This window comes from Antechinus flavipes, chromosome 3, assembly GCF_016432865.1.
Source record: "Antechinus flavipes isolate AdamAnt ecotype Samford, QLD, Australia chromosome 3, AdamAnt_v2, whole genome shotgun sequence".
Classification (NCBI taxonomy): domain Eukaryota; kingdom Metazoa; phylum Chordata; class Mammalia; order Dasyuromorphia; family Dasyuridae; genus Antechinus; species Antechinus flavipes.
Genome location: NC_067400.1, coordinates 358,030,250 through 358,053,224, shown reverse-complemented (window position 1 = coordinate 358,053,224; position 22,975 = coordinate 358,030,250). Strand labels below are relative to the sequence as shown.

The following is a 22,975-nucleotide window of genomic DNA, read 5'->3' as shown; positions in this document are numbered from 1 at the left end:
TGTCGCAGCTGCCCATATTGCTGTCACAATCCTTCTTGCCCATATTGCTATCACAATCCTTTTTCACCTTTTCACTTCAATAAAGATTGAAGATTTTTCCCTTAACCTGAATTCTGGACTCCAACTGATTTTAAATACACGGTCATCACAAGTAATAGTTCTGTTAAAATTATTATCACTGTTACTATAATTTGTCTTTATATGGCACTTTGAAGCTTGCAAAGCACTTTATCTTTGTTTGATTTTCACAATAAATTTTAAGTGATATTATTTTCTTTTTTAGAAATGAGACAACTGAGGTTCATAAAGTTTAATCGACTTACCCCAGGTCACACAATTAGTGCATATCCAATTCAAATCTTGATTCCAAATGCAGCTATCTACTGTGCTACCTGTAATCAAAATCCTCACTTACTCTTATCACAAAAACTAGTGCTGTGGTTTTCCATCTTGGTACCTTAACTTTAATCCCATTTTGGGATTCATCTTTCCTTTTCACTAGTCTTTCCAAAGATTGCAGATATGACCATGAAGCACATCCCAAGTGACTGGTCCCTATTACCTATTTCCAGACACCTATGATGCTGTCTGTTTGCAGAACTTCTCCCAAATCAATATCTATCATTATACCATCCTTGACATTGTTGTCTGCCTACTGATAGTTTATTCACTCACTTATTTGTTGCTTTTTGCTGGACCTCCCTGACATTGACTTTCTGTCTGCCTGAATATGCACTTCCTTTTTGGGGCCAAACTTTCTTTAGCCTTTTCATACCAACTTAAATTTATTAATAGTAGCCATTGATAAAGACTTTCCAAGTTTCTGCCCCACCCAGGAAATTCCATCTAGTCCTCAAGTTTCATGTATCCCTAAATCAGACCTAATCTAACCCACAAAATGCCAGTACTGATAGTTCCTAATCCCAGAAACTTATATTCCTTTCCTATTAAAGGAGGAACAAATTCTGAGCATGGCTAGCTTAGAGCAAGTGGGTAGAAATAAATGAGACTGTCTGCTTGGAATGAGGAATGAAAAGACATAAAGAGACCGTTTCTGACAAAACACTCTCAAGACAGTTACCCAGGGTTAAAGGTCCAGTTCTGTGGTCATGGAACAGTATAAAATCTACTGACCCCTACACAGACCCAATCCATGATCTTTACTTCATTAGACCAATTTGACCTCCTGAGCTTACCAGCTACAAATATAGGCTTATACACTTGGTAAGATTACAAATTTGATAAATTCATTCAAGATACAAGAAAGTTTATGACTAGTATTCAGCCCCCCACTTTGGCTATGTGATTCTCTTATGACCCCCTCCAATTTTCCAAGAAAAATTGCCTTCAAAAACATAATATCCCACATTTTTAGGTTAGAATGTTTTTCATGAACTAAAGGATGCTACTGCACCTTCAAGAAACTCTGTATAAAGACTGTGTCAGCGTTTCCAATATAAACTCCTATTTCCAGAGGTTTATATCTTCAGGAGAAAAAAAATGTGCTTGAGGGTAAAACTTGCATATATAGTCATAGACTAAGAATGACTTCCTGTACCTCATTTCATAGTTACTTACAGAAGAGTCCTTCATATTCACTACTTTCAGTAGCTGAAATTTTTTTAGTAACAAAAATGGCCCTTAATAGCAGGTTCTCTCTGAGCCTGATGGCAGTACACACAATTCTCTGAGAATCTATGAATACCAATCATTTCTTTTTGTCTTGCCAGGTACCATTGTAACATTGCATGTTTCCTAGTTTGAGAGAAAAGTACTATTTTGAATGGATGGATTCTAGGAAAAGCTTGTATGCTTAACAGAGGTTAAAAATTAGAACAAAATCCTCCTTTTCTTCTCTTTGACCATCAACCCTCTTTTGTACCTTATCCCAAACTCTGCAGATGTGACAAAAAGACCTTGAAGTACAGGCTACTCTGTTGCATGGCTAGACTCTTGATGATTTTTGTATTACTTAGTCTCAGAAAAATTATAAAAACATAGCTGCATAATTGATTTTCCCTTTTAGGACTTCTATCTTCTCATCTGCAAAATGTGAGAGTTTAGTTAGATATTCTCTAAGATCCTTTTGGAGTATAAGCTCTGAACCTACCCTCCCAAATCCCCATTTGCAGTATTGGTCCTCAGAGAGTAGGTAACTACTTCCCTACCTGGATTGTAAGAGACACTGAAGAGCTAAGGAATAGATTTCTAAAGTTATAGCTCATTTTTCCATCCATGTCTTTTCACCATTGATTATCAACCATTCAGATTTAATTCACATTTTGTGGTTAAAAAATTATATGATAACAATTAGAACAAAATTCTTCCCCAAAAAAGTTCTATATCATTTCCCACAAGTACATAGAATCTAATAGAAAATGGATTTAAGATTATAGAACTCATTTGACAAAGAAGTAAAGTAATAACTCTTGATTATTGAAAGTCCTTTTTACTCCTTTGTGGAGTCCTTTTGGATATTGTATAGTTTTCTGCTAGACTTCCTATAGGGTCTTGAAGTTATATGTTCTCTAGTGTGTACATTTCATTCAATGGAGATTCTGCTGCTAGTCATTTCCTGGGATGCTGCGAGTAGCATGATGAAAAGCCTAAATCCTCCACCCTTCCAAAGTTCATAAAGGCTCCCTTTGATCAAGGAAAGGCAGGAAGAGATGAGTCTTTGTCTCTTTTCTCTCCCCTTCCCCCATGCAATTTTCTCTCGGAGACTGTACTGAAATGATTCTTCCTTCTAAACTGCCAAATAATAGAATGCTAGGTTTCAAATTGGCTTGGTATTTTATAGAAGGTATGACTAAGTTTTCTCACTTAGTAAAAATGCCATTCATTGATTGATTCAGGAGATGTTTAGACTTTCTTTACATATAGTCCATCTCTCTGGTTGATTCAATGAGAATTCTGGGTGAATCTCATTCTTATATCTTAGAAAACTGATACACTATAATTCCTTGAAACTAATCCTATCATCAGACCACTTTTGGGTAATACACAGAACATATCATCAATAACCAGATAATTGAGAACTGTCTATATTGCAAAGTTGTTCAATATCAGATCATAATCTAAAATTGAAAAGAACACTAGTCAGCCCAAATGCTTCATTCTATTGATTAAGAACTGAGGCAAATTGCAGTTTCTTGAGCTCCCCAAGCAACCACAAGTCAGCATCAGAGAAAGGATTTAAACCAGTTTTCTCTCTCAAGAGGCAGTATCTTTGACTTTGAGTACTTGTCTGCCTCTTTTCACCATTTTCTCCTCTGTCTCAAATTCACTCATTTTCTCTGAGCTTGGTACTAGCATACTGGTATGAAGATGGCAGAGCCCTTCTCAGGACTGCTCATCTATTTTTCAACTCTCACCTATGGTTCGTGGAAGCTATAACATACAAACTGACCATAGGTGATGAATCATCTCAGCAGATGGGCCAAACTAGGTTGAAAGTAAACTCACTCATTGGTGAGTTAGGAGGATGTGTACTTTTCATATGTGAAGACTTCCTCAGGTAAAAAGAGTAAATAAGAACAATTTGTTCAAATAGCCATGGGGGAGGCTAAGTAGGCATTTTGTAGCACTTAAGAGTTTGCTCAGACTGAGCAATCTGGAATTATGCCCAAAAAATTATCAAACTGTGCATACCCTTTGATCCAGCAGTGTTACTACTGGGTTTATACCCAAGAAATACTAAAGAAGGGAAAGGGACCTGTATGTGCCAAAATGTTTGTGGCAGCCCTGTTTGCAGTGGCTAGAAACTGGAAATTGAATGGATGCCCATCAATTGGAGAATGGTTGGGGGTTGGTGAATGTTATGGAATATTATTGTTCTGTAAGAAATGACCAGCAGAATGAATACAGAGAGGCTTGGAGAGACTTACATGACCTGATGCTAAGTGAAATGAGCAGAACCAGGAGATCATTATACACTTCGACAACGATTTTGTATGAGAATGTATTCTGATAGAAGTGGATTTCTTTGACAAAGAGATCTAACTCAGTTTCAACTGATCAATGATCGACAGAAGTAGCTACACCCAAAGAAAGAACACTGGGAAATGAATGTAAACTGTTTGCATTTTTGTTTTTATTCCCGGGTTATTTTTACCTTCTGAATCCAATTCTTCCTGTGCAACAAGAGAACTGTTCGGTTCTGCACACATATGTTGTATCTAGGATATATTGTGCCATATTTAACATTTATATGCTTTCCATCTGGGGGAGGGGGTGGAAGCAGAGAGGGGAAAAATCGGAACAGAAGTTAGTGCAAGGGATAATGTTGTAAAAAAAATTACCCTGGCATGGGTTCTGTCAATAAAAAGTTATTAAAAAAAAAAAAGAATTTGCTCAGACTTCAGACAATCTAAGGCCATTTGTTGCATCCCAAGCTTTTAATTTTTGTAAAACACATCTCCTCACTATCCCTGGGATGTACTTTATTCATTTAGTCCCTAGCCTTTATATATGTTCCAGCCTTCCATCTCCCCACCTAAGAATGTGCTTTTCTCCACCCCTTCTCCACTTTCCCTACTATGCTTTAAAGCTTTAAGTCTTATGTTGTCCATAATTCCTAATCCCCTCAGCCATCACAGATCTTCCTTCCTCTTCTCTCTATTTCTATAGCAATATAATCTGTAATATAATTAGTACTTAGTTATATTCTGTTTATGGTGTTTACTGTTATTTTATGTGATTTAGTGGTCTCTCTTTAATTGGACTATAAATGTCTCAAGGGTTGGGGACTATATCTTATATTGCTGTTCTACGTCCCAAGGTGCCTAGCACCAGGCTGAGCATATAGTAATTACAAAACAATTAAATGGTTGATTTTCCATTTTTCAATCAATCAATCCCATGCATTTCTGTGCCATGTATATAAAGGATGGGAGTACAAAGAAAAACAAAAATATGGTTCCCTGCTTTCAAGGAGCTCACATTTTTAAATGTCATTATTTTTAAAACATCATTCAAAATAACTCAAGTATTAAAAATGCTACATTTTCCTAGTTTGCCTCTGAAATACAATGTTTCATTCAGAGGTCTTCTTTCTATCCAGTGTTTATTTTTATGACATCTGGATCTTTGTAGCAATTAACTCTGCAACTCAAGGGGGAAAGAGTAATCATTTTGGAAATTAAATTTATAATTATGGTTTTGACATTACTACATATATAAAGGTACATGTCTATGTATGTGTCTACATGTATGTATATGTGCATGTGCACATGTGTACATGTGTTTTTTTGTGACTGTAACATGTTTGGCAAGATATAATAAGCATTAATGAAATTCCTCTTTTGATGCATTACTGTGACATGGAGGTGATCCTGGGATTCCATAGGACTATATAGGACAGCAGAACATAAACTCACCAAGTCCAGAGCTGAAATTCTTTTAAGTGTTGAACTAGTGTAGTGTTTGAGTGCTATGTATTATTTGAGAGCTGGCCTACTAAAGTTCAAAAAAATTCAGAATGATAATAGGACTGATAATAATAACACATCAGAGTTTGCAAAGTACTTTACATATGTTTTCTCACTTGAATATCACAACAATCTTGGGAGATAGAAGCTATTATATTACTGTCCCATTTTATATATAAGAAAAATCAAGGTAGACAATGGTTAGATAATTTGTCCAGATTCACATGACATGTCAGAGGCCAAATTTAAATTCAGGTCTTTATGACTCAGGGTCCAACTACTGAAAGCAAGGGGATGCCTTTTATTTGTTTTTGTATCCCCAGTGTTTAATATAATGCCTGGCACATAGTAAATGCTTAATAACAAGCTTATTGACTGACACTGAGCCATCTGAGCTCCCCTGGAGCTCTTTTTAATTACAACTCTTTTTTTGGGAGGGGGAGGGGGGGAAGGGTCTTAAAATTAAGCTTTAAATTTACTTTTTGTTACATTTTAAATTCTAAACTGCTTCTCTCTATCCCTCTGTTATACTAAAGAAGACCACTATTTGCCACACACATATATGTATGTACAAATGTGTATACATATATATATATGCAAAATCATATGTGTTGTATACTTCTATTAATTATTTCTGGGGAGGTGAATAGCATTTTCCTTCATAAGTCCTTTGTTGTTAATTTGATTTAAATATTTATAATACTAAAATAGTTTAGTCATTCACAATTACTCCTCTAACAATATTACTGCTTACTGTATACAATATTTTCTTGATTCTGCTCATTTTTTTTTATTATTTCATATAAGTTCATTTGTTTTTCTAAAATCAACCAGTTCATTTTTTTTTACAGCAGAATAATATTTCACCAGAATCATACAGGACAACTTAGCCATTCCCCAACTGACCACCATACCCTCAATTTCCAGTTCTTTGATACAAAGAGAGCTGTTGTAAATATTTTAGAACATCAGGTTCTTTTCCTTTTTCCCAAACATCTTGGGAAATAGACTTAATAGTGGTGTTTCTGAGTCAAAGAGAATACATAGTTTTATAACTCTTAGGGCTTCATTCCCGATTGTTCTTCAAAATGATTGGATCAGTTCGTAGTTCACAAAAAGTGTATTCCTTCCCAATTTTTCCATATTTCCTCCAATATTTGTCATTTTGCCCTTCTATCATTTTAGCCAGTCTGATAGGTGTGTGATGATATCCCAAATTTCTTTTAATTTTCATTTCTCTATTTCAACTGCAATTACTAAGTTGTTGGGTTATACTCTTCATTGGTTCAAATTGTTATGCCTTCACCAGTGAAATCAATAAATCAATAGGTACTTTGAATAGTTGGAATAAAATGAAACAAATATATAAAGGAGAGTTTGGGGTAAAGTCTCGTGACACATGAATTACTTTTCTTTATGAATCAAATGGAAGAAGGCCAAAAGATGCAATAAATTTGATAATTAATGATAATATAGGTAAAAATAATACAATTATTTTTATTAATATGTCTATTTAGGCCTGTCTTCATTTCATCTCTATTTCAATGATAAATTTTATCTAATTGATAGATGCAACATTTTTCCAAGATTATAAAAGGGGAATACAAAACACTTTATGCTCTCCAATTAATTTTCCTTTTCTAGAGAAAAACTGAGAACTATAAAAAAAAATCTTAATTCTTCATTGTTGCTTGGCTTTACTTTCTTTATACTCTTTGAATGGAAGGTCCCCATAAATGGATACTTTGTGTACATCGCAATGGAAATAAATTTACAACTGAAATTATTTTCTGAATGTTAATTATTTTTCTTTCCTTAAAGGCTTTCTTCTGAGGAGCCTTTTTCTGCCAACGGTTATTTTCACTGCAATTAAAAGCCTTTTTTTCTTTTTTGTCTTGACCTTTCTCATAACAAAATTTTATTTAATTTTAGAGTCTAGCTGCCAGATGAGAACATTGGACAGTGGGATAGGAACCTTTCCACTCCCAGACTCTGGAAATCGTTCCACTGGACGGCATGCATGCAAACCAGACACCTCTATGGAATCTGAATCCTTCCTGTCTCTCCAAGAAACCCTTCCTTCAACTCCCCCCATCAAAGCCAAAACCCTTGAACGAGAAGTGCCTTCTGCAGCAAATAGCCAGGGCTCCTTAGAAAGCATCATTGTTCATTCCACATCTGATCCCGTCATGACTGCCAAAGGTATTCGACCTTTTCAAAGTCGCCTCCCCAAACCAGCCTCCTCAGGTAAAAATGCCAATTACCTTTCAAATTAGGTTGCTTTCCTGCCCTGATGTCTGGTGTTATTAAGCAGATATCCTATAATAATGCACTCGTTGACAAAAATGTAAAATATGTGGCAGAAAATGTTCCCAATGTGGTTGTCTAAGGTGAACAAGTAGATGACCTAGACCAGATGGAAATGTTGATGCTCAGAAAATTTAGCTATAGTCTAAAAGGTAAAATAAAATTGTTCGCATAAGGTCATGCCACTTGCTTCTATGGAAAATAAAATCTCTTCCATTAAATAAAAACTTGATATTTTTTCTACCATAGAGTAAGACATTATATACATAGTATAAACATAAATTGAGTGATAGATTTATATATACATACACATATGTATGTGTATACACACACACATATGTACATACAAATATATATATATATATATATATATATATATATATATATATATATAATCTTTACTTATAGAACTGAACTCTGAATATGTAACAGTTTGGGTTCAGGATATAAATTTAACTCAAATGTTGTTTGCCCTCTAACTATAAACATATGTCTTCTGACATGTCCCTATCCTGTACAAATATATTTATATGCCAGATCATAAAAGGTTTATTTTGATGTATCAGCAGTGATTGTACATTAACTGCAGTAGAGTGAAACTGGAGCTTCCCAAAGTGTATAGTTCCATGGGAACTTGCAGTCAATTGAAACCAGCTATTATGATTAAAGACAGGAATAGTTTAAGGTTCAAAGTTTTTTTCATCACACACTACAGATTAAACATATTTATTGCAGCCCAGGGTGACACTAAATGATTTTTAACTTGTATGGTTTATGATGCATTCCTCACACAAGTAATTGTATCTAGTCAGTAAATGAAGTGGAGTATTAGGTTGAAGAGTTTCACCCATGATTGGGTGATTAAAATAAAACCACAAATAGACTACATCATAGGTTTGTGAGAAATTAGAAGAAAAAGCTTTTAATTAAATATCTTTGAGTAAATTTGACTGCAATATTCCCTGAACGGAATTTTACCCATCTACAAGAATGCAAAAACTTCTCTGCTTCATTGCAAACTCTTCTGCTCATCTCAATCCAAAGCCCCACTTAAGAGAGTTTTAATGCATATTATTTTTTTTAAAAAAATAAATGCAGTTAATTAATGGCACAGCTTCTAGAGATTCAGAGAAGAAATCTTAGTTATAGATTATGTGCTCCATGCTTGAATAGTCACATGTGTGACCTCAATTCAGTTGTGTGCTATAGACTAGACTCCATGATTAAACACTGTCATTATAACAAATTGAATAGAAACTGCAAGCATTGAATTGCTTCATAAGAAGTGGAGAGCAGGGAGATAGTTCTGATCTTCCTGCTAATATTCACTGCACTGGCATTCTAAGGTTTGTGTCTTAATTAAATTGTCATGAGAAGATGTTAAAAAGTGGTATATGGTAGAATGTTGGGACAACACATTCCCCAGATGTTTTCTTCTCACCCTTTCCTGACCATTTTCTCCACCAAATAAAATTGTCATTGAATTCCAAAAGTTTTGCTGATTTTATATATGTATATATATATATAGATATATAGATATCTAGATATATATATATATATAATGTATGTGTGTGTGTATATATGTATATATATATATATATATGTCTCTATATATGCATATATATGTGGGTAATCATGAGGGCTCTCTATTCCTATCTGTGTGTTTGCCTTCAGATTGATTTCATTTCCCATGTTAGTACATGAAGTTACTGTACAAATCTTATGTTTATATTCAAAATACAATTACTTTAACTTCTGCTTATATGCTGGTTGTTTCAGAAAGACCTTTTACAACCTTTCATCTTGATGACTGTAGAAGGGGAAGCAATACAATTTTTCATCTGATATTCTCAGGGACAAGACTCCCCCAAAACATTAGTTTTATTGTATAAAAAAAGGTGGGAGGGGATGTTAAGGGAATTTGGCTTTAAAGTCAAAGGAACTGGGTTCAAATCTTGGATTTACTACTATAAACTTCAGCAAATTTCTCTAGGCCTCAGTTTTTGTGAAATAATTATCTATAGGGTACCTGCTTGCTCTTACGTAATAATTTTATGAAATGGAGATATTTTCTTTAATGGCTTATCTTTTCCATGATGGCTTGTAGTACATTTTAGGATTTTTCAGCGTCCTAAGCTTTTTTATTAATTTTATTTGTACTATTTTATTTGCTCTTATACTTTTCCACATGTTGATATTCATTCCCCTCTCCTAGAGAAGAAGGTAAGTTCCTTGAGGACAGAGACTGTTTCAGATGTGTCTTTGTATTCTCAAGATTTAGCAGAGTCCCCTGGAGAAGTATAATCATTTTGGGCAGAGATTATTGTTACAACCTAATTAAACAGGATTTCTAAGAAATGGGGAAAGAGTTAGTAAAATGCCAGATAAGCCAGCTAGTTTTAATAATATTGATTGTTTTGTTATAGCTTAACCCAACAACTTTTAAAGATATTTATAAGATGGATGGTGACCTCAATCAACCAACAAACTAATAAGCATTCATTAAGAGCTTACTATGAGTCAGAACTATGATGCTACATGAGAGGGATACAAAGAGTCAAAAAGGTATCCCCTGCCCTTAAGAAGCTTATAATCTAATGATCTGTCATTTTAATATCAATTTCTTTATTCAGGAATAAATAGCTTGCAAAGACAAAATGAAACAGAGTCGAACCCTCAGACATCATTTGAATATACTGAGGAAACAATGGAAAATGAGGCAAATCTCCCAGACTGGAACAGTGACAAAACCAAGACTCAGCAGCAGGTAAGATGAAGAGTGAAAGAAAATTTTGCTATTACCAGTAAGTTTGATGAAAAACTATGGAATGGAAGCTCTAACAAAAGTTTGAGGGATTTGGGGAAGCATTTATGAAAATTATGTTTTAATTTGAAATCACTGCCAATGCTTCATTCTCTGATGGTGGCAAGTGGAAATAGAAACAACAAAAAACCAATAAGAACAATATAGCCATCACTGAAAATAGCATTCAAAAGTCTTTCTCCCTCCATTCAAATCATAGTAAAATCTTGATTTTCTATACTCTTATTCCAAATCACGTGGAGTATTTTCACTGATCTTAAAGTAGAAACTGGGGCTGTGGAAAGTAGCGTACCACTTACAGTATTGATTTGTCTTCTCTCTTGTCTCATTTATGTTTACATTACCTCTCAGAGGTAGGTAAAGCAAGTGTGTTATCCCCAATTTGAAGCCAGGAAAACTGAAGCTGGCCCAACATTGGGTCCTCTGCTGTCATTAAAGTATTAAAACTTTGACAGCTGAGGAACAATAGGAACAGAGAAGCCAGCCAGCTGCTCTGCAGCCATCTATAACTGGGAGACTTTGTGGGAGAGGATGTTTTAGTTCATGGGCTGAACAAGAACACTGTTCAAATGATACAGAGTCCAAAAGAGTGACAGACTGCAGACAGGAGTTGTAGTCACAAATCAAACCATCTTCTTGGACACACAGTGAGGAAAGACTGTTCATCTAGTACAGCTCTCTTCAGCTGCACCTCCACACACATGGAGTTACACTGTCAGTAGCATCCTCTCTGAATCACAGGAGATGTGTTTGTGGATTGGAAGGGAGGAAAGGCTTGTTGTCTGAGCAATTTGCATTTATCTACAATCTGTCTGGTCAAAGATTATACCTAGTTTGCCAATTCCAATTTTTAACATAGTTTTATTTTCCTGGTGGCTCCTATCATCTGAGGAGTCAGCATAGCCCATCTCTAACCCCCATATTCCTGCATGTAAGAAAGGACTGGGGTGGGGGGAAGCATATTGAGCCAAGAAAAGTGATAAACTGGGTCAATGTTTACTTTTTTGTTCCCAAGGTTAATTAGTGTTTTTCTTTTTCTTTCTTAAATACCCTTCTGATGTACTAAGAGTCTTTAATGAGGACAGTTAAATAAACAAACCATTAGGCTCAGAAGAGCACAAATAATAGATACTTGGGAAAAGTTGGTCCTTTTAAAGAAATGTACAGAATGCTGAGCTGGTAACTATGGGAACTTCCCAGGATCCAGAACAATGGCAGTTTGGGGTTGATAGCTTAATTACTGAACTGGCCATTTTTGTAACCTTGCTAATTGAACATGCTATCTTAAAGCAAATGACCAGCTCACCAAACTTTTTCTTCTTGAAGAGAAAAGAGGGTGAAAGTATGTGGGGGAGGGGAAGGAGAGGATAGGAAAGAATGGAATTTAGAACTCTCTGGACACAGTGACAGATAAAAAGGAAAATTTCCCATCCTCGTGGAATGTTCTGCTCCATTTGGATTTATGTGGGTAATCTTAACAGCCTTGTTTTACACGTTTAGGACAAAGTACCCAGAATGTGTACTTACTCCATCAGCAGTAGCTGTAAGTAGTAACAGTGATCTGGATTATGAAAATAATAATTTTGGAACTGGAAGGGAGAAAGTTAGGGCATGTGATGAAGAACAGCAAACCAGGTAATGAACAGTGAGCACATTGGGTCCATATGGGGAGCATCTGTCCACATGGGAAACAGCTAATGATACCTGTCTTGAGCTGGATCCTCTTGAATTTACATTTTAGTCTATGTTCTTCCTGAGATCTAGTCTGCTAGTGGGTATAGTAATTGTAGGGGCAAATTGCTAGGGGCATCCATGTATTTTCCCTTGCCTTATGTCTGATATTTCCATTCTGTCTATAAAAGGAGTTTATTCCTGAACCTGGTATTTCCAAAGGAGTCCCCAGTTGAGTTATCTCCGCAATAAAGGAATGGCTATAAAGTATATAGATATAAAGATATAAGATAACTTGGTTATTAATTACATACTTTAGTGAGTTAAATCATCAAATGAGCTAAGGACAGAGCTTTTTAAACTCTATATTACAGTCATGCTGCTGTGGATGTGGGCCTGTTATCCTCCTTTTTGTGAATGACTGTTTGGAGGTTGAAGCTCCCTCACTATATTTTGCTTTGGACTAAATTGGTTGAAAAAATCTTCACTCAGAGATATTAAAAACAATAAAGGTTCTACTTGTCAACTCCTTACATCAACAATGGAGAGGAGAAGGAAAACTATCTCAAAAAGTTATTTGTATTTCTTTATCTCCAAATACCTTGGTGAATATTGAGGGGTTTTTTGTGACATGATAGGCAATAGTTATTATACATCACTCATTTTTCCCCTAACTTACCAAATTAAGAATTTAAAAGTACAACTATGATTTCCTTTTTCAAATGAGATGTGACATGTAATTTGAGTGGGGAAAAAATAGCAATGTCTTTCTCATTCATTTCCAATTTACAAGGATTTTGGATATTTGTAACACCTCAAAGGTATGACTTGAATTTATTACAAGAGTATTCTGTTGACCTGTCCTTTCTCCCACTGTGACTGAAATATTTTTTATAGTAACCCAGTAACCCCAAGCCACTACTTTGCTTCTTGGATCTTGACATTCATTTGAGGAGTTGTCCTCTATCAGGACAAATTATACAAAGGAGTTACAACTAATGTGGGGGAATACAAAAGAGCAAGCAGCATCTCTTAAATCCTGATTTTAGTAAAAGTAGCAAGAACTCATGGTACTTATATTTATACAATACGAGATTGGAAATTGAGCTTTGAACTTTATTCATATTTCCTAATTGTCTGAGTCATAATATTTATATTTGCAAGGGAAAGAAGGGAAACTTTTTTGTGTCATCACTAGGCTTTCTTCATAAAGATCCAAGATACCTGGGTTCTAGTACTAATTCTTTCACTTAATGTACTGTGTGACCTTGGGCAAAATACTGGTTCTTAGGTTGTTCATTTATAAATTTAGTAGCACTGGAAGAGATGATCTTTAAAATTCTTTCCAAATGAAATATCCTAGGATTCTATGATAGTCTAACTAAAGGTAGAAAGAGATAGAATTCTGAAAAGTGGTCCTTGTCTGTCCATTTGTTGAATTCCATAATGTTCTTGCGTCTGAAGGCAGTTTGAAACTGCCTTATAAAAGAAAGGAAAATTTGAAAAATTTAGTACCTCAAGATAGAAAATAATATCAGTATTTGCAAAAAATTGCACAAGGAATAGTTATTTCCTAGTAAGTAGTAATATAAATATTCATGTAAAATGAATTGATGAAAATTTTTTTTTTAAAAATGGATATTAAATTATGGCCAGAGTTACATATGTAATTATATATAATAATGAATTTGCTTTTTCTTCTCTTTTCTGAAATAGAGTCAATACCAGCCAAAATTTTGAACTTTTTCCTTTCATTTTCCTCACTGATACATTTATCTGCTTGACCCATCTTTACAAGAATATTCTGTTGAACTGGCCTTTCTCCCACTGTGATCAAAATATTTGTCTGTAGTAGCATTATAGAAATACTCAATAAATATGCAATATCACTAAATAGCTTTCTTTCCCTGACAAAGAAGAACATGCTGAAAGGAAATCCTGTATGAGAAACCCTGTGTCCAACTTGGAATTGCCAACATAGTCTTTACATCTAGTTTTGAAAATATGAGCCAAAAAACAATAAATAAATAAAAAAGAAAGAAAAAGAAACATATCAGTGTATATATGTAGGTCTATATGCCTATATTGGCTTTACAAGAAAATTTAGTCCAGAACACATACCCATTACCTTTTCCTTGAATATTTGAGTAGAGTTTCAAGTAAAGATGGAGAGAGTAAGAGGATGCCTAATAAAAGTAAACATAAGGTTCTTGATATGTTTCAGATATTGAGAGGTTAGTTGCTCTTTGCCAATAGTCACACTTCTCGGATGTGTCCAAGGAAATCTTTAAATCCAAACCTTCCTTCCTGTCTTTCAGAGAAGCTCCTTATCTCCTATAATCTCCAAAAAGAGTCACTTTTAAGGCACTTTGCATTTGTATGGAACTTTGAGCACATAATCTCTTTTGAACCTAGGGAAACATTAGAGGGAAAAAATAACTAGCATTTATGTAACATTTTATAATTCACAAAGCTATTTATAAATATTACAAATATTATCCTCATTTTATCTTCACAACAGCCCTAGGAAGTTGGTGGTATTAATATTTCTACTTTAAAGATAAGAAATGGCATTATAGGGCTCAATGGATAGAGTGTCAGGCCTGACAGCAGGAAGACTCATCTTCATAAGTTCAAATCTGGCCTCAGATATATAACAGAAGACCCTAGGCAAGTTATTAATACTATCTGCCTCAGTTTCTTCAACTGTAAAATGAACTGGAGAATGAAGTGGCAAACTACTCTAGTATATTTGCCAAGAAAACCTCAAAGGAGGTCATTAAGAGTCAAACACAACTAAATAAAAAATACACAAACAACAAACATGAGGAAACTGATAGATGTTAATTAACTTCCCTAAGTCACAGAGAGCTAGTAATTGTCTAAAAATTTTAACTTAGATCTTCTGATTCCGTGTCTAGTTCTTTCTCTACTTATCTCAGAACTTATCATGTTTAATGTTGCATATGGAAGTTGTTTATAGTTATTTATTTATTGCTATAGAGAGCATTTACTGATCACCTACCACATTCAAGGCACTAAATTTCAATACATTTAGCCAATTTCACTCATTCTATATTTTATACTAACTAGAGTTATGTGTAAGGAATGATAACCAATGTGTTCTTGGACACAGCCAGGATGCTTGCGCTCAATGGCTGGGAAAATTATCATGTTGGCAATCAACTGGATAAGACTTTCTGGAGAGTGATGCTATAGCTATGGGCAAAACATAGGTGCAAGCCCAATAGTTAGTAATCATTTTCCCCAACTCCACCATTTTCCATTTCATGAGCCAATAGGCAGATTCCCTAAAAGCCATCAGGAGAATAGCCCATTTTCATATATGCTACCCACAGAACTATGGCAACCTCTCTTTGAAATGAACAGAAAAATGGTTGACTTCATTTAATTTTATTGCTTTGGCATCCAGACAAGTGGTTCCATTTTTGAGAGAAAGCTGGAAGACTTGAATGGGATAGCCACACCAAAAGGGATAAGCAAGAGTTTTTTTGTCTAACGAGGGGCAGAATCTTGGCTTTTTAAGAAGTGATTTAAAGGCAAAGAATTCCCATCTACATATCTTGAATAATGGGTTTCATTTTATTTCATAATGCCTTGCCCCAGAATCTCAAAGAGTATTTTATTTACATTGATTGATGGTGATAGGTGAAAATATTTTCTACAATAAACTGATAAATATATTATTGCATTTTAGAGTATATTTTAATATAAACTGTTCATCAGGTTTGGTCCCCCTTATTAATTTTTCTTTTAAATGTTGAAAAATATAAGTAGGAGAAAATAAAACTAAGCATCAGTTAAAAGTTGAATAAAAATAGTATGTCCCTTGAGCTTTGGAGATAGGAGTTGGGAAACAGAAAATAATCTATGAAGTCATATATAGTTTATGAAAAGACTCCTTCCTCTGAACTATTGTTAACATGGTCATCTTCAGCTCTGAATATGTTTCAGAACACATTATGATATCCCTTTACAATAAAATTTAGCAAGGAAGGAGAGGTAACATGGCATGGTATATAATGCTGCATTGGGAATTATGAAAATTTTAGTTCAAATTCCACCTCTGAAATTAACCAACTGTGTAGCCATGAGGGTTAAGCCTCAGTTTTCTTTATCTCTAAAATGGAAAAAAAAATTAATATCACTAGTAGCTATTGCATTGGGCTGAGATGATATATGTAAAGGGCATGTTGAACTTTAAAGCTTACAGTCTTCCATCCTAGATCCATAAGCCAATGCCATTACCACTGACCTTGCTCAATCACAGAGACTCTACTTGCTTGGATTTCTAATGGAAAATGTTGCCTCCTCCCTACTTCCATCCTTCCCCTGGCATTTTACTGTCACCATTTCCCCTGATGCTTCTGGGAAGAAGGAACAGGGGAAGAAAGCATGTACATTATGCAATAAACAGAGCTCTGCATCTAGAGTCAGGAAACCTGAAATCAAATTTGTCTTTAGACACTTATTGGTTGTATGACCCTGTACAAGTCACTTGAATTTTAAAGTTTCATAATCATCATAATAGTAATTACTTCACTAAGTTGTTATGAGGATCAAATGAGATAATATTTGCAAAGTACTTACTTGGTACTGAGGACATAGTAGCACTTAATTTTTGTTGGCTCTGTTGTTTCCCCCAACTCCCCCTTTTAAAAAGAGGACTCCTGATTTACAAGAATTGAGTGGCTTTTTGCCCCATATTAAGTGCCTTATCCAGTATCTGTCTACTCATTTACATTAAGCAAATTATAGTTAGGTCACCTGTTTTCCCAAACTACACATATTAATTCATAAAACACTAATGGTGGATACTTGTCTTCTCTTTCAAGGTTGGCTTCTTTAGCTTCACTTTGAAAAATGTTCAAAAAAGTCCAGGTTGTTAACACCAAGTCAGCAGAGAGAACAGAATTTAGGAGCTATTGTAGGGAAGCCAGTGGGTGAGATAACAGGGAAAATTAATTTTGTGGCTTCATTTCCTCACTAATTTGCCAAGTGGGGGGAAATGAATGCTGCCTCCTTCTTCCAGCTAGCCAGGGCTCACAGGTGGAGTGGGCATAGACAAATTTGAGCTTGTGAGAACCTTGGGGAAAATCCAATTCAAGGATGGGCAGGTTAGGGAGTGGAATGGAAAAAAATAAGACCCGCACCTCTGGATAAAGTGGGAATAGAGGGAAGCCTGTCAAGGAAATTAGCCCATAGCACAACCATGGAAGGAAGGAAATTAGCTTTGACCTAAATAAATAAGAATTAAAATAATTTTTAAATGCTGATAACACTTAGGTTGCTCTTGTATTGATTCCCTTCTGGTAAAATCCACCAAATACATATAGATTATTCAGAATGGAAAACCTCATATCTATATTTTTTAAGAGCTTATCTCCATGGCTGGTCTATATGGATCCCATTGGGTTTAGGGCAATCCTGAGGATAGGAATATTTTTTAAAAATGTGTAAAACGTAATGGGGCATTTAGGTGATGCAGTGGTTAGAGTGCCTGGCCTGGAGTCAGAAATACCCAAGTGCAAATCCAGCCTTATACAATTACTAGCTGTGTTACTCTAGGCAAATCATTTAAACCTGTTTGCCTCAGTTCATCATCTGTAAAATGAACTGAAAAAGGAAATGACAAGCCATTCCAATATCTTGGCCAAGAAAACTCAGATGAGGTCAAGAAGAGTTGGATATGACTGAAACATCTGAAGAACAACTTAAAACATAATTTTTGCCCTCAAGGAGTTTATAGGCTTGTTGAATAGATAGAATATATACTTATGAAAATTTTTAAATGCAAAATGAAGTGACCTTTCCAAAGGTCACCACTGTACTAACCTATTCTATAAGGTCTACAAAGGTTCTATAATTCTTATTTCTATAGGATAACCACACAAAACTTAGGATAAATCCCACATACAAAATGCTTGTTACTGACAAGCACAACAAATTATCAGGGAGAAAAGGCTCAATAGGTTTCTAGTATGAAGAAAAATGCAATCTTCAGAGTGGAGCCCTAACTTTCAGATCTTTAAAACTCTATCACCTAAAAATACATAATTTTAGTAAAAAGTACAATACCCAGGAACACATTCATTTGGCATTCTTTTAAGTATGACCAGTATAGTGCAGATTGCTTCTGTAGTGTATAATTTTGAGAATAGTTCTAATCTTTACTTCTATACAGCAAGCAGACTAGACCCAATAATATAAAATAAATAATCTGCAAGTATTTATTAAGTGCCTATTATATGTAGGCACTGTGCTAAGTGCTGGAGGTACAAAGAAAGGGAAAAAAATTCCCTGCCCTCAAGCAGCCTAAAAATTCAGACAAAAATAAGACAAAAAATATAAATAAATAGAGATAAACCAAAATGCAATGGATAAGGTACTCCTTCTAAAGTCAGAGGACCTAACTTCATTTCCTACCTCTGAAATTTAATAGTTGTGACATATTCAGCAATTCACTTAAATCTTCCCCACCTTCAGTTTCCCTGTAACCTGGTTTAGAAGACCACGAAGAGGGGACATGTTGTGAGCAAAACTTGGCTTTCTACATGAATGGGAGCATCTTCCCTGAAGCTCTAGCTTCTGAAGTATGCTGGATGCCAAAAACCATTTTCCCTCTAGTCTTTCCTAAATTTCCTCTTCCCACTTACCCCATAGGTTAGGCAAACTTCTTAAATATAAACATAACAGACTACATTTTTTTAAAAAATCCAGCAGTATTTACTTTGTAGTCAAGAGAAAGTAACAAATTTTGAATAGTTTTTTTAAAGAGATTATACTAATCCAGGCAAGAGATAATCATGTCCTGAATTAGTTGGGTGTCTGTGTGGAGAGAAAAGGACATATTTCATAGATGTTGTAAAGACAAAAATGTCAAGAATTGTCAATGGTTTGGCTATATGAGATGAGTGTGAGTTAAGAGCTGAGGAGGATACTGAGGTTGTGAACTCAAAAGTAATAGGGACATTTGGAAAAGAGGAAGATTTGAGGGCAAAGATAATAAGTCTGTTTGGGGCTTGTTAAGTTTGAAGTGTCATTGGACAGTCACATTGATATGTCTAATATGCACTTTGGCAATGTGACACTGAAATTCAGAGCAGAGACCAGGGCCCCTTACAAATCACACAAATGCAACCTATAGCCCTTCATTGCAATCCTGGGCTTAAATAGATTTCCTTTGGTACTGGAGACAACTAAGAGAAATCACTTAAAAAAAAAAATTCCTAACTAGATTTCACTTCACTTCCCACCAGGGATGGACATCAAAATTTAGTTCATATCTAGTTTTACACACGCATACATACCAAAAAGAGAGTGGGAAGAGGTCAGGAGAAGGAAAGCAAGATAGAAAGCCCTTAACTTCCATATAAACACCTAGACTGACAAGATAGCAAGTATAGGACAAGATTTATTTAACCAAATAAAAATTGCAAATGTCATTGCTGAGTCCATAAACAATTAAGATATTTTTTCTTTCCTCTCCAATGGGTATCTACTTTTCCCAGAGTCCTATATAGCCCTTCAAATTTACAGGGCAATCCTGGGTATTCTTTGCCATTCCATGCAAGAGGAAGAACACGGGGTAGCTAGTGAGTCAAATAACCTTTATTCTCCAAAAATCTCTTCAGCTTCTGCAGAGAACTAAGGGACCGTCTGTTCCCTAGGTACTGAGACCATATAGTTGGAGTCCAAGAACAGGGGAAGCACTGGAGATTTCTAGAGTTTATGTGTTTCACATAACTCATATTATCAGCAAAAGCAGAATATCTCACAATTAAATTATCTCACAATTGCCTATCAGGGCTCTATATTTCCTTAGTTTTCATTCCCACAGATATTATATATCTTCTCCTTAGCATGGTCTAGGAAATCCTCAGCCCAGGGTCAGTCCAAGAAACTCTGTCCTTGGTTTTATCAAGCAGTTGTGAACTGCATCTTTATAAGATGTCAACAAGGTGAAGAGGTACTTGCTGCTGGTTACTCAAGCACTATCCAAGACTGGGAGGAGGAGTGTGCTTTAGTATTCTTGGGACATATGTGAACACATCCAATACATCATCCATCCCTACTTTCCTGAATAATAAGTATGCTTTCTTCATCTGGAAGCGATTATTTGCAACAGAGTAAAAAACCAAGTCAGTTGAGATAAAAACAATTGGTTTTACGGTAATTAGAAAAACTGAAGAAAATGATGACTATGTAACAATATTAAAAAGGGACGCTGAGGGATCACAGTTCTACCTCACATCTAATTCCTTAGCTTGAATATTTAGAGATTCACAACTAATTATGCAGAGATGATGAATTTTAAAAAATGCTGCCATCCTCTCTTCTCAAGGCCAAGGACTTTGGCTATTAATAGAACAATCAGTTTTTGCCATATTTTAGAAAATACACCCAACATTGCATCTATTTTAAAGCATTCATCTGGTGCATTACTTAAACATGACAAATTTCTGTAATATGCAAAATCAGCATTAGGTTAAATTGAAGTTAAACTCATCATAATGGTCCCAAGCACCACAGAGAAATTCCCTTTTAGTAGGTAAGGCTCATCCAAGGCACTGGCCAAGTCTTTCCCTTTACGGTTTTTTTTTTTTTTTAATGATTTGGCTTTTTTTAATTTTAAGATTTAAAATACTTCTGTCATCTTGTTCTAGGTCGGTGTAAATGGAACATGTAAAATAAAATAAAAGGGATTTGCTTATTAACATTATACTTTTCAGGAGGACAAATGAAAAACTTGGAATATGAAACACATACTGGGTCCAAGCTATTTTCTGGAGGCATTGCAACAATGGTTGTCCCTGCCTTCCCCTCCCATTGTCAGAAGATCTCTATTCTATTTCATTTGGATTGGGCTCATCTTGAGCAACAGTTTTTGTTTATTGGTTGGTTTTTTAAAGAAATTGTTATGTGAACATACACACAAACATTTCTAATGGCATCTAAAAACTAAAAGGCCTGATAGTTAACTTCCTGGAAGGATCTACTATGTCTTCAGACAGGCTTTGACAAAGGATGCTGGAGTGTGACCTGAATTTAATTATTTAAGCAGCATATTGTAAGGCCCTTAAGAAAGCAAATGTCATGATAGACAGAATGAGCTTACCCTGCTGTCTAAAGAGCAGTGTGGCGTGGCTGGCCTTTAGCTCAATTAAATTGTTCTCCAAAGCACTAAGGAGATGATGGCTACAGCCCAGGTACCCTAATGTGATGTTTTGGAAGGAAGAGCCATTAACCTGGAATTGTCGACCTGTGATGGTCCCTCAGCTCTTCCCTTTTTCTCCCCAAACAAATCAGTTCTGGGGCCACCCTCTGAGCTCACATTCACATACAAGGCTAGAGACACAGTGAAGAAAGGACTGGCATTAAGCTGGATTTCCAAGTTGTTAATCACGGAATGATGATAGAGAGAAAAGTAAATAAAAAGCCCTTTTGGGAAAGCATAAATAACTATCATTTTTTAAAAAGCCATGAAAATTAACATCTGTTCTGTTCTCAGGGCCAAAGGATAACCAGGGAGCAGAACTAAAGAAACTTGATCCACAATACCAGATGATATTTAATTCATGGAATTGTGTCCCTGGTGGGTCCATTGCAGTGCCAATGTCCCAGTTGCCTTACCCTACTGAGATAGGGAGTGCTGTAGGACATAGGGGAGTGCAGACAGAAAAAAGTGAAAGGCCCTTGTAGTAAAGAAGTAAATAGAGCACAGATTTCAGTGCTTTTAAAAGCCCTGTGGCCTCCTGAGTGCTCTTAAATAAGTTGGTCTAAAGCAAAAGCATTTTTCCTGAAGGTTTTCCCTTGATCTAAGTGATAGCTTAATGTAGTTCAATTATTTCTCTATTTTAGAGGAAAATACTACCTTTCACCTTCAGAAACATTCAGTATAGGAAATAGAGTGTCAAAAGCTTGGGCCTCCAAATGACCAGTAGCCCAATTCACCTATATACAGAGCAGGTGTTGCAGGTACTTCTCTGGTTATTTAATTGGGTTGTTAGGAAGCAGTTACTCCGTAGGGCTTTGCAAGGGAAATTCACACTCCCATCTGGGGGAATTTCAAACCTTGTCATTGATGTTATTCCCCAGGACCTGTGTCAGAATTAGTTAGAAGTGCAGACATTTGGATTGTTAACACAAAGGGCTGAGATCATTTGAGGATGCCGAGCATTGTCTTTTAGAGTTTCATTTATGTCTCATAGAGCACATTTGCCCTGAAGAGCTTAAAATTCTTTACAAGCTTGAAAGTTACCTGAGGATAGTTAATCCTCACTGCTCTAGGGAGCTGAGGAAATTTTAATTTAATTTATTACATGCAAAAAAAATGAAAGAAAAAAGTCAACAAGTATTTATTGAGCTCTTTCAGTGTCAGTTCCTCATTTGGCTTAGGGATATATAAGTAATTCTCAGACATGGCCTATGTCCTTGGCATCTAATGGACAACACAAGGCAGACTAGCATATCATGGAACATAAATACTGTTATAATTATGAAAGTGCCTTTGAAGGAATGGGGCTTGTATAGTAACTAGAGAATAGTGAGGAGAGGTCTGGATTTAAAATTCGATGGCCTGGGTTTGAGTATCCTGCTCTGCCACTTATGTGACCTTGGGCAATCCATTGAAATTCTTGGATTCAATTGTCTCATTTGTAAAATGGTGATGATAATATTATGCTATCAACTTCATAGGGTTGTTATGAGGACCAAATAGGAA

At 35.5% G+C, this 22,975-nt stretch overlaps 1 protein-coding gene across 1 annotated transcript in view; it reads left to right on the top strand.

Annotated features, from left to right (window-relative positions):
* The window catches only part of NCKAP5 (NCK associated protein 5), a 1,106,193-nt gene that overhangs the window by 1,040,178 nt on the left and 43,040 nt on the right, over positions 1-22,975 (top strand). The window contains exons 16-17 of the mRNA XM_051985772.1: positions 7,362-7,676; positions 10,370-10,503. Of these exons, the coding sequence (XP_051841732.1) occupies positions 7,362-7,676; positions 10,370-10,503 (449 nt within the window). The remainder of the gene's footprint in view (positions 1-7,361; positions 7,677-10,369; positions 10,504-22,975) is intronic.